The 15,888-nt window shown below is 35.3% G+C and overlaps 1 protein-coding gene across 1 annotated transcript; it reads left to right on the top strand.

Annotated features, from left to right (window-relative positions):
• The first annotated feature begins 11,428 nt into the window (after positions 1-11,428).
• LOC128237978 (zinc finger MYM-type protein 1-like) lies at positions 11,429-14,505 on the top strand. Its single transcript, XM_052953553.1, has 2 exons — positions 11,429-11,706; positions 12,447-14,505. The coding sequence occupies exons 1-2, from the start codon at positions 11,429-11,431 to the stop codon at positions 14,503-14,505; spliced, it is 2,337 nt and encodes a 778-aa protein (XP_052809513.1).
• The last annotated feature ends 1,383 nt before the right edge of the window (positions 14,506-15,888 follow it).

The raw sequence follows: 15,888 nt of genomic DNA, 5'->3' as shown, positions 1-15,888 counted from the left end.
CAGGTTATGAATACTACTTCGATTTCGTTATAGCTATCCAAACACTTTTTATGCAATATTCATACCACAGTAGGGACCCATCCATGTGTTTTATTAGCATAATTGTAAACGTCAATGAGCTAAATTTATGCAAACCTTTCTTTGTCACCAGTGCTATCATTTATTTTCTGTTCCTTCGGGACCATTGAATATGATAATAACTGTTCATACTTGAAAATAATGAAAATCCACTAATGCGGTTTCTAAGGTCATTGACAGTGTGGTTGATCTAAATTTCTGAATCAATAATACGATTTAAACTACAAGAACAATTTAAATAGTCAAACTATGACAACTAAAAGCACAAGGAAAGGGCCGTAAGGACAATGAACTAGCTTCACAAATATATAAACAAGACATGCTCAAATACACTCTTAGAGGAGGTGTTATCTTTGTCTCTGATATTTTTTGTTCTTACAGGGAAACAGTATTCCTCGCCGATTTTCTAGCCAACTAGCAAATTTTTTGGGGGATATGTATGACCTTTATTCCCTTTAAGCTTTCATAAATATTTGATGACATCGAGGCACCTAGGTAGGACACTTCCATGCTATTCATTGACAGAAATGTAAAGGGCAAATTGCTTTCATGTGTAAATGGTATTTTGTTCAAAGTGTTCATGTTCGGTTTTCCATATTTACTGTCCGCATAAGCTTTCGCATCTACATCCGGAAAATATACGCCATGTGTGCGCAATATGAATTCAGAAATCGTATACTTAACAAAATAATCATTAATAATATTAATCGAGAGGTTGTAGGTCTTCGGATGTCATTTGTACATTTTAAACATATATCTTTGTTAAAAATAAACATCCACACTAATGAAAACTATTTGTAACACCAAAAACATTTTTTTTTTGAAAGGAGATGTATTTGCGCAAAATGTGTGATATGCAATCACAATACAATGTTTTATATCCATGTAAAACATTCAAATCTATTAAAAGTAGTCTTTACAATATCATTTCGCCATATGATTTGCCTCATTGTTGCTGTTGTTTTTTTATACATATAGGTTTACTGCGATTGTAAACTTGGATATATTAATACTGTTAGTTCTGTAGGCACTGTGCCTAGAATATATGTCGTACCGTATTAATGATATACTTAAAAAAATACTGTAAACAAAGCGGTATTTACTCTAGACGACCAATCAGGTATGAGAATGCACCATCATTTCTTGTTGTTTTTATGATGGCCACAAGTGAGGATATTTTGAATGAATAAGAATTTACTTTTTAAGAATTGCCGTTTAAGTGCGATCATTTGGAATTAAAGCTTAACTTGTGTATTAATTAAGATAAATCAAGTATGACACAAATCAAAGTAATCAAAATGACTTGGTATTATTTTAAACAACTAACACATTAAATATGCCACAAAAGGAATATCAGTTCATGACCTTCTGTAGTAAACTTAACACCAAACATTTACTTACAAACCAGGGGAAAGGAACACCATACCTCACGTTAACCACTGCGGTACGTGTGATAAGGTCAACAATATCCAATACGACACGACAACAGCTTTTCAAAACATATAACGATGCATTAAACACGTCCTAAAAAAAATATCCTACCTTTTCCATGATAACATTCCAGACATATTTGCACTAAATTATGATAGAAAGCACTAACTCTATATAGAATAAGGAATTTTTATGTTTAACATACTAAATAGACCATGCGAAGCAATTTAAGTTATTTGGGAAGACTATATTAACAAACTAAAATGTATTTATATGAAAATGGATTTGCATGAAAACGTACTTGGCATTGTTACCAGTTAGACCTCCTCTAATTATCACGTAATTCAATATTTTATTCATTGCCGTTGTACTAAAATGCATTCAGTCATTATTTCGTCTAACCTGAAATACTTCTAGTGCTTGTTTCGTTCTCTGTTGGTAACGTTTAATAAGCGTTGTTCGTTTCATTTTTAATACAAAATGAAAGTATATTTTAGGTACAAGTTTGTACTTTGGATATCTGGTGCTTTCATACTAGTTTGTGTATCATTTGAAAGAGTGTGATATGTAGAGGAAGAATATGTAAAAATTGTACCGATACAAATAATACCAAATATCTTTTTTGAACCTGAAATATTACATAATCGGACATTGCATGTCTTAAAATATTTGAAATAAATAACAAAAATACAAACTGCAATAACACGAGTATATGTCCTGTTATTAAAGTAATAAAAATTAATAAGATGCCAAAAGACGAACACATTGTAAGAAATAAAAACGAAAACGATATAACACCTAAAATCAAATTGAATTAATAAAATATTCAGAACTCTTTCATTGTCTTGCCCCACTTCAACTGCATGGACATCCCTAAAGAAAAGTATTACATCAACAATTTTAGGCAACAATAGTACAATGAAAATGACAGGGACAAGCCCAGATGTCGAATATTCAATAATAAATCCTGATTAGGGGCACAAGGCCAGGGCCCAAATGACAATGAACCATAGACACAAACAAATTATCATCACATACACAGTTACAAACACCAAAAACAAACTAACAGCACATACACAAATACAAAAACCACAAACGAATGCTTGCCATACTTGTTTTGCCGTCAAAATGAAGGGACTGTCGCCTTGGAACAGTCATTGAAAACAAGAGTTCACTGGACCTCGAGTTTTCTGGGGGCTTCAACTAGTTAACATGGCCATAACCTCAAAACCATTCGCTTAAAATGGAGATGCACTACGGAACAATTCACGAAGCATTTAATGTACCTAAATCCAATTTTATTGCACTGGGGTAATATGTTGAGAAACGATCTAGACACTACAAATAGATATGCCCACTCGAAAAGAGTAAATCCGCTCATCTTAGATATTTAGATCTTCCATCATGTTTTAACTACCTTACATAAGTACGTGTTTTCGGCAGGGGAGAATCAAATTATTGTATCGTGCCTTTTAGGATTCAAAACTGAAATTCTTAATGATAAAACTTAGTACTTTTGAACGTTATGTTGGCGAAATCATGAGCTGTAAATCTTGGTAATCGAATCCAGTTTAAAGATCGTGCTCGTCTTTTCTGATATATTGGAAGAAATGCCATGCATTAAATGATTAAGATGAAGAAAGCTAGTTCTATGACACATGCGAGTCTCTCCCTTCGGACGAAATATCATTAACCATCCCATTGTTGTCGAATATCTCATTTGTTCGTTTCTTGTTTTTGCAATCAGTCGGAAAACAAATGCCCTGTGACCGAAAAATGAAACTTAAAACATAGTAGATTCTTCTTAGATAAAATGACAGTTATTTATCAACTTTTAGATGCATGTTCTATGGTTTAGCAACCATGTTAAACCTTCAATATAGAGGGTAGTTGTTTATTTCAGTGTTAGATCGTATTTTAATTCACGAGTGTCATAGAAAAACATATTTTCACGAGTTTTCAAACAATTAGCAATAAATGCTTTGCCTGGTGACGACATGCATATTATTTATGTCATTATTTAAAATGGCATTGCTTAATTATTACTTCAATGTAAAATATCTGACCGAAAATACAATATAGATAAATGTATTTAAGTTCGTACGTTTGTTCTTTATATCAACTGAAATCGACTTGGAAATATTTTATTAAACAATAATTCAGGGTTCGTTATGCTTCTGTGTAATGAGTGTACACACTAATTCTTACACTTTCATTCTAATCTAATTCTAATATGGGTATCAAGAGGCATCCACAAGCACATAATAATGCATCGTAAACCTAATATATGTGCACTTCGGATACTCATTCAGCAGGCTAATGATATATGCGTGCATGTTCGAGCAACATTGCTTGGTTATTTAGCACGTTTACATATGGTGGCTGATTTCTGTTATTCCTTATTTTCAGAAAGAAAGTACTCCATTTTGCGGAGCGTATAAAAAACGACATTACTAAAATACACCAAAAGGCAGGGCGAAAATAAGAAAATACGTCGCGGAAACAAATAAGGCATTTGGTGAAAATACGATTGGGCCCAAATCAGTAACCTGATATGGAAACGACCGTTAATGATACGAACACAACATGGTGTAGACATTTGTTAAACTGAGATCAAATGTCATTACTTCAATGGATAGACGTGAATAATGATACTGACAACAGAACTTACGACCACTGATATTAGAGACAAGAATAAAATCAGCAGTTCAATTTGGGAAATGGATGTGAACACTACAAAATCAGAGTGTAGTAAATTAAAGTGTATCAATACGAGCGTACAGCCGACCATCAATCATGTATCATAAATGGCGTATAGCGATAACAGTGAAGCATCCGAACTGAAACAATTGCAACCAAGACACCTTTGGCCCAAGTGAGTGATTACTAAAAGTTACATTTTATGAGTGGCGTTGGCAAGGGTAAAAACTTCTCTTCTGGTGCTCTCGAATCGTAATATATTGCTTTCTTACACTGAAACAAAAATAACTCTCGATATTCCACCTTCAAAATACAATAACAATAGATCATCTGGGCATGCTTTACAAAGTACTTGTCATAAGTGCATATTGACACTTTTTTATCCACGCAGTCCAACCACTCTGGCAACCTTTAAAACAGTCTCGTAAGTAGAAATTAGGGAATGACTACAAATTGCGACCAGTCAATATACACAAAGTCTTTTGACAGCCACATAATATAACCAAAGCTAAATAGTCTTTCAAGTACAAATTTATTAACATACGCGAATTAATAACTTGTTCAATGTTAAATATTGTTTGTTTGTTTTGTACAGCATATTGTATCTTGAAAAGCACACAAACAAGGAAGAAATTGGCTTTTCCTTATCTCTAAAACATGTGCAAGAGTGTCAAATTCTGGTATTTCAGCGCCAGATGTTCACTAAATGGAAGTATCATAATCTTCTCTAAAGACGTCTGACTGTCAGTAAATTATATTTAAGAGAATATTATAATAGAAAGTTATACATAATGTCATGTATTTCATTTTTTTAGATTTCCAAAATTTTAATCCTTATATTGTATAGTTCCTAATTGTTTATTTCTTCTTTTAGAATATATTTTAAGTCAATATGTAAATATTTTAGCTAAATATATGTTTCTTGTATGAATAGGTTTCATATACTAAAAATAAAATTCAGTGGAGTCAATTTGGCCCAGTTAACAGTTCGGCCTGGTCCTTTCAGGCCTACATTTGTATCCAATATGTATGTTTAAAATCGTGTACATTAAGCTGTAAGCTCACATTTATATCAGTCTAATTAAAATTTATTCCATTAATTTGGTGTTTTTGCATTCATATTTTTCATTGGTGGTTATTATATGCTGTTTTAGAAGTTTTAACACGCTTTATGCGTTTGAGAAATCTAAGGCTTTCTGAAGTTTCAAGAACTAGACAACACTTCAAGTGTGATTTGCCGCAAACCAGCGTCTCTTGATGACAGGCACGACAAGCCCCGAACGGTGGGAAAAGCAGACGATACAATGTGTAGAAAAGAACGAATAATTGCTTTTATCATTTAAAAGAGTCCAGCGGGCACAGACGGTATCTGATAAAATATTACAATGAAAACAAACCTACCTCAGATGCATCGGAATAGCTTTATCAATAAGTGATGAGATTACCGCTTCGAAACGGTAATTGAAACACAAAAGTCATATAATTGGTCCCTCTCCCTTAATTCATCAGAGGAATAATCCTCAACGTCCAGCACCTGAAGTAAATAACCATGTGCATCATTGTTAAGTAAAGTACATACGCATTTATTGGCAGCATTTAACATTATTTAAACATAAACGGATATATTTTATAGGGTCTGAGGTTGACATATTCTGTTATGCGGCTCACAGATAATGAAACACAACCCCAATTGAAAAGAAAAATTATGAAAATTTAGATCACGCAATCGCATCATGTTCGATACATTTGTTTGCATGGGGCGCTCTTCTTGTCTCCTAGCTATTATATATTTGTAAAATAGAAAAAGAAGCCCTGGCAAATGTTCGCTGTCAATTAGATAATTAATTTGACCTCCATTCCCTCACATATATTCATCAATATTTGATACAATCGAGTCATCGCAGTTGGCAATAGAAGTATGATTCATTGACATAAATGTAATTGGCTTGTATTCTGAAATAGCATAATAAAAACGTGCCATGTTACATAATACTCTTTACTAAATAAAGGAAATGTGGACAAATATTCTTACGAATCCAACACCTTTCCAGACAAATCTGTAACTATAATATAATAACGAAAGAAACAATCAGAAACCTCTGTATTATATTGTCATTGCAGACCAACAGGCCAGAAATCATAATTAGCATATTCAATATTATGTACCAGGCTTATACAATATACACGACTTAACGCGCCTCATAAGACCCAGTAGGCATGCGGTTCTGTTAGAATCTGTGCACCAAACGATTGCCTATGGTCCCTCTTCGAGTCGAAACATAATCAAATTCAAGTGCCCCTACGCAGCATTCTTTGCCATTACCAACGAAATCACTTCATCTTACTGACACAAACGCTGTCCTTATTCCACATCCTTCCGATGCATTACATGCTACCTTATTTGTAATTTTCTAATTTGAGATCAAAAAGAATTTGATGCATGGAAAGCGTCGTTGCAAAACATGAATGAAGTTCATGCATAATAGATTATACATTTGTCATTACCGTTCATCATTTGCAAGTGTAGACAATGTTTTGAGTGAAACAATCAAGCTGATGAATTTCCAGGATTAAATAACCCATGCTTATATATTTGCGTTTTGGCATGCAAAGCTCAAAGACTCTCATTGTTCTTTGTTGATAAAAACAGGTGTTCTCATGTTGAATGATTTTACATAATATTTTGGTGTATCATTGTTCATTTTGTAATATTATACCTCACTTCTATAGAACATTTGGTAAAAACACCATGGCAATATTTTCGACTATCACCCCGCACTATAATTCTGTGCCGTACTGTTATACTGTTATCCTCTAGTACTGAAAAATTCTACAGTTTTTTGTTCGGTAAATTGAAACATATATTGAATGCCTTGAGGGTGACAGTGCATATTGTTAACCTTCGAAAAATACTGTCAACCGCTATAAAATCAATTGTTCTTGCAAAGGGAAACCTTCAGAATCTGAACTTGTTTAAAGAAACAATAACTAGAACGGCTTAATACACCACAGCATACAACATTCCAAGTAAACTATTTTAACTCGCCTTTTTTCGAGAAAATGGAACAGGTATTGTGAAATCGTTTCATTATGAGCGACTTCGTCGTTGTTCAAAAACATATACCTTGGTCATACTTCATAAACTGATCAAGCTATTCTAGTAAAACTAGGTGAACATGCAACCAGCGACAATTCGTACTAACATAGCAATGCACATAGCTCTTCATTTAATAACTGTCGAGTTATTTCCCTTTTTACAAAAAAAGTTTAGATTGGCCATTACTAAACAATCGTTTATGCTATTCGAATGAGAAAAGGTCATATCTCTTATTATGCGCCTTTTTGATAATACAATAAGATCAGACGAACTTTGGCTATAGCTCGGCGGCGTTCCTGTTGTTTTTTTATTGGACCTTATATGAAAAAGAACGTGATGAAGACATCGAAATAGGTTAAAAGCTGTTCGTTATCTATGCGTATTCCTGCTTGATATTTGGTTGCTATATCGAGTCTATCCGCAATAATGTTCAATACATAATACCTTTTAAAGAACAACACATGTCTCAAAGTTATCTCTTCTAGTTAGGTCTGTTGCAGCGATACGAGAATGTACTTGAGATGCATTAAAACTTAAGTTTCGCTTATAAGAACGTCTTTAAACTATTTCTTAACACATTCAGTGATGCACGTTTGTTTTAAACGTTTTGTTATTATACAACAGTAAATACAAGAATGTTCGTAAGATTCGAAAGAATATAACTTTCATGGTTGTATAACAAAACAATGGTCGAATTTGATCTTGATTTTTTTTAGACGAAATACAACAGAAAAGAGAAATTAGCGCTAGCAAGCAATTTTCATTTATTTCAATTTCAGTTTAGATCACTTTGTTTTTTATTGCACTGACACTTAACTACTTTTTTATGAATAACGTATGAATATGTAAGTAACCTTACATATTTGTAAAAATCAGCATTAAGATATAAAGAGGATGTCAAAGTGTCATATGAACTTTCCTTAAGATTCGTTTTCTTATTGTATGGTTTCCAGCCTGTGGCAGTGATTGTTAGAGACGTATTACGTGCTTTATAAGATTTCTGATAATATACTTAGAGATAATTGTTAAAGTCATTTCATAGCAGCGCTGCACACAATATCACACGTTTACAACTTTTGTATAAGAATACTTCTTGTATAACATTTATACTAATTGCTTTGCACACATCATGTGCTGTGCACACGAATTGGTATTTTAGTGTTGATACGTCATTTCCTTTTAAGCTTCAACTGCCATAATGAGACAAACTCTCTTTCATGTTTATGTCTTAAAACATTGCCCTACTTTCTCTAAACAATCATAAATTCTGTATAACAGGATCAAGTTTAACACACTACAGGATCAAGTTTAACAAACTACAGGATCAAGTTTAACACACTACAGGATCAAGTTTAACACACTACAGGATCAAGCTAAACATACAATTTTTGTTAGCGAAAGGCACTTGTACTTGTCAAAACATTTAGAGCCATTTTCGTCTAAGGTATGCACACTTAATCAGTGATTTATTATCAAATTATATGCCTAATATTTCATATAAATCATAACTGATTAGCTCTTCTCTGGTTGTTTTGGTATAAGTTCTAAAGTTTTCTCCGTTTTAAGAGTTTTTAGAGTTTAAAAGAACACTGATTTTAGGCTCTTGATAAATCATTCCTTGTTTTGTAAAATCAGGTTAAAGTAAATGATTTTGATAATTGAAATAAGATACGTTAGTGTGTAATGCTCTGATTATCTAGTAATATAGCCCACTGTGTATTACGGTAATAAACGAGTTTATAAACATTGTTATTTCTCAATGACGTCAAAGGATTCATCATTCTAAATATTGTCGTAAATTTGTCATATTAAATTCAAGTTTTCAATAACAACAAGACTGCATTTACCAAGCTTCTAAAATGGCCATTATCGTTTTTAAGGGATTAGTTAAATAACGTAATTAAAACGATTATTTGTAACGTTTGTAATATAGGTAACATAAATAAACATATTAAAATATCGAACGTATATTCAGTGCCACAACCCTATGAAACTCTATGATGATCTGTTAAGAATTTTAGGTAGAAAAAGCCAGCTTTATCCCAACATTGTTCTATGATGATAAAACGACCCAGAGATGCAATACTGATTGCAGCTCTAAATCTTACAAGTACTGGAATATTTTAATTATAACTAAATCAATTAAGAAACCGTTGTTTAAACTACAAAACAACAACAATTAATTCACAAGGTTACAAATCAACAAATCACAAAAATCTGAATTATATAAGTGATGAAAATCGCTTAAGCGACATAATACCTATTACAGCAATAGGCGATATATCGTTGATGGACCCACTATAATCTATTTTCCACGAATATGATTTCAACACTCAAAATAACAAAACATTGGGCCCACATTGCATTCGATAATTCTTACAAAACTACTTTTATGAAAGCCGTAAGATTCTCGGCTCCAAATATCGACTCTTATTGCTCCTATTCACCATAGTATCACAAAACCAAAATTACTACTTCTTCGAGCTTTGTTATTAATCTGAAAAGTGTTGACTACCTTTATGTATCTATGGCACTGTTTTCTGTGATCAACTTGAAATCCTAGGCAAAAAGCATTAGGAATAGCGTCTTTGCTAGAAAAAATAACGGTGAAACGTTATTAAATAATTCAAACGGTTCCCTAAACTTTTAAAAGAAATACTTCATTATTTAGTTTTAATCCTTAATACATTTCATTTAGGACATGGAATTGCTATTAACCGCTTGTAAAATATTACGTATTATTTTATGTATTTACAATGCTAGCATCTCCAAAACAACTGCAATGGAAAATACCCACCAATGGATGAAGACAAAATCCATGTAATAAGCCGAATAGAATAAAGTATGTTTCAAACCATCCGTGCGAAAGGTTAAGCCTTAGATCCAACATATATAAATAGGTGTCGTTGAATATGAACTATTTTGCATTTAACTTTGCAATGTGTTTATGTCCCTATGCTTAATTAAAATACACCCTTGTTACGCAATCCACATATCAATCAACCAGCCCATAAATTTATTTTTACAGGCACATAACGCATAAAAAATATGGCTGAAAATGCCAGTTACCTTCTTAAAATCAAGTATGTGAAAGTTGAATTAATATTTTTTTATTTAATAGTACATTTATGATTAGAGGTCTTTCGTATGGTGTTTAACAAAAACATATAATCGTATCATTTACTCTACAGTTATCTCAATAATTCGACCTTATTGGCTATTTCACATAAACATATATATCTGTATGCATAAAACGATCCCTGATAAATGAACAATGTTAAAAAACTAATTAAGTTCGAGATATATATGACCATTTATGCATTAAATATAATGCAGTAGAGATAACGAATTTGTACACACCATTTGATTTAATGACACAACTGTAATAAATTCTGTGACAAACATGGGTTGTTTGTAAACATTTACTTTGTATGTAAAATGTAACGACATAGTAAATAAAGTGAAATTTCAAACATCTTTACGCCCTGCCTAGATGGAATTCGCTGTCATTTAGCGGTTTGTGATGTTTTCGGTAAAAGTGCAATTCAGCATTTGCAACAAAAATACGATATTGCTAGACATCATCAGCAACAACTTGGCTATATTGTCATTGAATGCCTAGTAAAGTAATCGAAAGCGATTAAGGAAAACGAGTGTATGTAGCAGGCCAAGAACGTTATTATTAAGAAGCTGAAAAAATAATAGCAACGGTTGTGTACAATTAAAAAAGACCTAACAAAATGCGGACGCGTAAGAGACATTTTCGAATGTTTGTGCCCCGTATGACTGTCAGGCGCGTAGCTGCCTTTACGCCAAGACGCCCGGGCGTGCACATTATTTTCACGAGTTTACTTTTATTGAATAAATAAAAGTATTTTTTTTTTAATAATTTAAACGAAAAAAGTGTGTAATACTTAAAGTAAAACGGCACATCAGGTCAATTACACGCCACTCTGGGTGACCCGGTCGATAACTGTGTCATACTATGACGTCACAACTAGTATGTCATCCACTACATATGAAAGTGACGTCAATATATTTTTAATATTTTATTAATTCATGGCGGTCGTCCTCGGGCTGTTGTAAAACATGAAAAAAACAAAACCTATGACACTGGACAAAATGTTCAAGCGGATGTTTGAAACCGCGACAGCGACTGCGTGCCCAGAAGCAACCGGCACGGCACCTTCGGAGCATGCAAACAGCATGGACCTAGATCTATCTGCCACAGAATCTGACAGCACCAAACCTGGACAGGCTCAGCCAGTTAAGTCTACCCACAGTGGTCCTTCATATCCTGATATAGCTACTGCGGCAAGTGGAGAACTTGAAGCAAAGTGGAAATGGTCGATATTGAAAGACACATGGACTGACTGCCATATGTTCAACTTTCCCTCAAGGTAGGTTGTGTTGTCTTTTGAATGCAAAAAAATACAATTGACACGCAGATTTAAAAATCCCCAACTCAAGTAAAAATTTAAAATGCAAATTTCCAGTTTATTTTCAATTATACTTCATTGCAACATGGCATGCTTGTGTAAAACGTTGTTTAACATTTGAGCATACACAATTTCATTGAAGTGTTGTGGGTAAAAACCGAGAAATCTGCCTTTGAATTTATCACTCTAATTTGAGATTTTCCTAAGAAGCTTTATGAATACGCCCTCAGTCTGACAGACCTTTAAATCTCGATCACGTCGTCGATATTAGTTAAGTATGTAACATATATGTTTAGTCATGCTTTTTACCCTTAGCCGGGCGGCTACGAAAATTGTCGTCTGCTAAAAATATCGTCTACTTCAATTTTAAATATCGTCCGATTTTCTTCAAATTTGGTATACCCTTTTTCTAGTATTAAAAAAAACTTGGATCCAGATGAGATACTCGGCGTCTGGTCTGGATTCAAGCTGTTTGAGTAAGCATGAATAGTCGCGAATAGCAGGTACAGGGTTAGGTAAACAAAATAGTGTAGACCCTAGTTGCATTATATTTTAAACATTTATAGGTTATGGTAGTTGCATCAAAAAAGAGCTTTGGTAAATTTATAATACAATTTACCGGACACTTCTTGGTGAAAACTGTTCCTTGATAGAAGTCAGAACCAGGTCAACTAATACATCTTTTGTTTTCTCTTTTGTAGAAGCATCCATGGGAAAATGAGAAAGCTGTCATCAAGCTGGTTGACAGACCACCCCTGGCTCAGATACTCGATTTCTACAGATGCCTTATTCTGCGCCCCCTGTTTCGTATTTGGACGGAAAGATGCGAAGGAGAAAACTTTCATCAGTACACCAGTGAAGGATTGGTCCAACCTAGCCAAGTACGTCAACAGGCACGAATTAGCAGAGTCAAACCATCACAATGTTACAGCTATGGCGGAACATTTTCTTGATATACAATCAGGTAAGATGGAACCCATCACAAGTTCTGTATCGGACAGTCACAGACGCCTAGTGGAGCAGAACCGCCATATTCTCAGGAAAATTATAGAAGTAATCGTCCTTTGTGGTAAGCAAAATATCGCTATCAGAGGTAATACAGAAGAACGAAGCAATTTTTTAGCCATACTGCATTCAAAGGCAGCAGATGACCCTATCCTAGCACAGCATCTAAATGTTCCAGAAAATCGTAGGGCAACATACACATCGCCCGACATACAGAATGAACTGATCTGTTTGTGTGCTGAGCAGATACAGATCGAAATTGTGCAGGCATGCAATGATGCAGTCTGTTTCGCTCTTATAGCCGATGAGTCGACCGACAAGTCAACAAAAGAACAGGTGTCCGTGTGTCTGCGATTTGTCCAACGTGGAAGCGGTTCCCAGCAATTTAGAGTCCGTGAAGATTTTCTTGGATTTGTTCAAGCAAGTAGAACAACTGGCGAGGTACTTGCAGAACTACTCTTGACCTCTCTTGAAAATCATGGAATCGAAGTAGATAAGATGCGGTCTCAGGCTTATGATGGTGCCGCAAATATGTCTGGAAAGCACAGGGGCGTACAGGCACGAATTCGTCAACGGGTGCCGTCTGCGCTGTATGTACACTGTAGAGCCCACTGCCTCAACCTAGCAGTTATGCATAGCAGCAAGGACCCATGCATAAGGTCAGTGATGACAACTGTGCAAGAGGTAGGGTTTGCATTTGATTATTCGGCCAAAAGACTAAACTTCTTTGTTGATGAACTTGCTGCTGACCAAGACGCACAGGAAAAGCTGAAGAAACGCACCAAACTGAGAACTCTTTGTGAAACTATGTGGACTAGCCGAGCCGATGCCCTCTCAACGTTCAAGTCAGCATACAGCGTTGTTGTTCATGCCCTTGAACAGCTACAGGAGGATGGCGATGACAAGGCAGGCCAACACTTGGCGTCGATCATGAAGTTTGACTTCATAATCGGACTGGTCGTTGCTGAGCACGTTATGCAAAGTACAGTTCCGTTGTCTTATCTTCTTCAGGCAGTCGACTGCGATTTGCTTGAGGCAACGCGAGAAAGTCAAACCCTCATCCGCCAGTTTCAAAACGAAAGGGCAGACACTAATGTCTGGGAAGCATTGTTTCAGAGCGCTAAAGATATTGCAGCAGAATTTGAGATTGAACCTTCAATGCCCCGTCTTGCTCAACGCCAACGAAACCGGGCAAACCCACCGGCCAATGATCCACAACAGTATTGGCAGCGAGCTCTCTACTTCCCTTTCTTGGACCATTTGTGTCAAGAACTTAGCGACAGATTGATTGTGGCCGAGGAAAGATTCCGTGCACAGTACTTGATTCCATCCAAGTTGAACCTTTGCACAGACGGAATGGTGGATCTCATTTTTGCGGGGTATTCGGTGGACCTACCTCAGGGAAACCAGTCATTCCATAACGAGGTTAGGCGGTGGAAGGCTAGATGGCAATTGATGGATGAAAATGACAAACCAAGCACATTGGGTGAAACTGTAGCATCAACCAATCCGGATCTTTACAAGGGAGTTTATACAGTACTCACCATTCTTCTGACCATGCCGGCATCATCTGCTACTGCTGAACGGAGCTTTAGCGTTATGCGCAGGGTGAAAACCTACCTGAGGTCGACGATGCGGACAGAGCGCATGACAGGACTTGCCCTGATGCACGTATATCGGGATGTTAACATTGACATTGACCAGGTAGTGTCTAAATTCGCTGGAAGCAAAAGCCGAAGGCTTGACTTTGTTTAATGAATGTGTTCACAAATAAATAAATCAGATGTGAAAAGAGAAATTTGTTTCAGTATTTTAAGGCAATAATACGTTTCCAAAATGCGTCAGATGTCACCATTTACATTCAACAGTTTCAAAAAATTCCGTGGGGGCATGCCCCCAGACCCCCCTAGCACTTCGGCGGCTTCGCCGCCTCAATGGGCGTCCACATTGATTTTGATCCAGCTACGCGCCTGACTGTCTACGAGCTTTTTAACGAATCCAAATATATTACCGCGTATTCTATTCGATTACTTACGGGACATCAACCTGGTAGTATGGGACTCAAAACTGCCCGTATGCTTTATCAGAACAAAGCGTTAATGTTTCCTCATTCGGTCTTTTTAAATTGAATATCAAGCATACGGGCATAGACGGCCTCGTTGCAAAAAACATTGCAAAATATATGAAGGTCATGTGTTAAAGATTAGAAATAGACAATTACCGTTCATCGTCTGCATGCATTGATATTATTTAAGTGAAACGGCCCCAGTGTAGTGGAAGCGACATAGTTGTCACAATGGCCGTCTTATGTGCGTTGAATTCAATAATACCATGGTTCAAATGTGTTCAATGAGAGGACCGCGTGAAGTGCACAAGTCCCATAACTGGAATTCAATGGACAAGGTCACACTCGAAGGTCATTGGTCAATGTAACTTTTTCTTTGGCTTGCTAGGACTTCGACTTGTTTTAAAATATGAAAGCATAAAAGAACAATGTCCCTAGGTCTCAGGTCAGAGTCACAATTTCGAGTATTTTGGCTTATCTGGGCTCTAATAATAAATCAAAATATGTTAGCTAAAATGTATTTCATTAGAGTACAGGTTGGCGGTTTCAAGACCCATAACGGTAGGGTCAAGGTAACATTCGAGGTTCAATTAAAAAAGATTGATTTAAAAAAACAAGCTGTTCACAATAAAACATCTAATATTGGTACTTAGATAAAAAAAAAAGTAGAAATAACCCTTCCGACTTTTTATTGGTTTAAATTGAAGTGTATTTGCTGCATTTTCAAACATGCATGGTTGTTAACGTCTGTATTTCTCGAAAAGTTCATAAATTTGTGTCAAACATGTCTGCTTAAACATTGGATTGTAAAGGAAAGAAACTGTTATGAAATCTTGATGAAAAATTAGGTGCGAAAACGTGCAATAAATCACAATTATATTTTACAAAACATATGTAAAGCAACTATCCGGTGGTAATGACCAAAACGACAAAATACATGTTACCCCACATAGCGATTTATCATCTCTTGACACACTATGATCTATTCTTCTCCTTATTACAACAAAATACGCCTTCTAAGCATTCAATAAGTTTGAGTGTATGAGTACAAACCTACTATAAACCAAACCGCT

Source organism: Mya arenaria, chromosome 6, assembly GCF_026914265.1.
Source record: "Mya arenaria isolate MELC-2E11 chromosome 6, ASM2691426v1".
NCBI lineage: Eukaryota > Metazoa > Mollusca > Bivalvia > Myida > Myidae > Mya > Mya arenaria.
The sequence above is the reverse complement of the archived record's forward strand: the minus strand, read 5'-3'. Positions and strand labels throughout refer to the sequence as shown.

Coding starts and splice junctions, on each gene's coding strand:
- LOC128237978 (XM_052953553.1), top strand. CDS start 11,429: ATGTTCAAGCGGATGTTTGAAACCGCGACAGCGACTGCGTGCCCAGAA. Junction 11,707..12,446: donor ATGTTCAACTTTCCCTCAAG/GTAGGTTGTGTT, acceptor TCTCTTTTGTAG/AAGCATCCATGGGAAAATGA.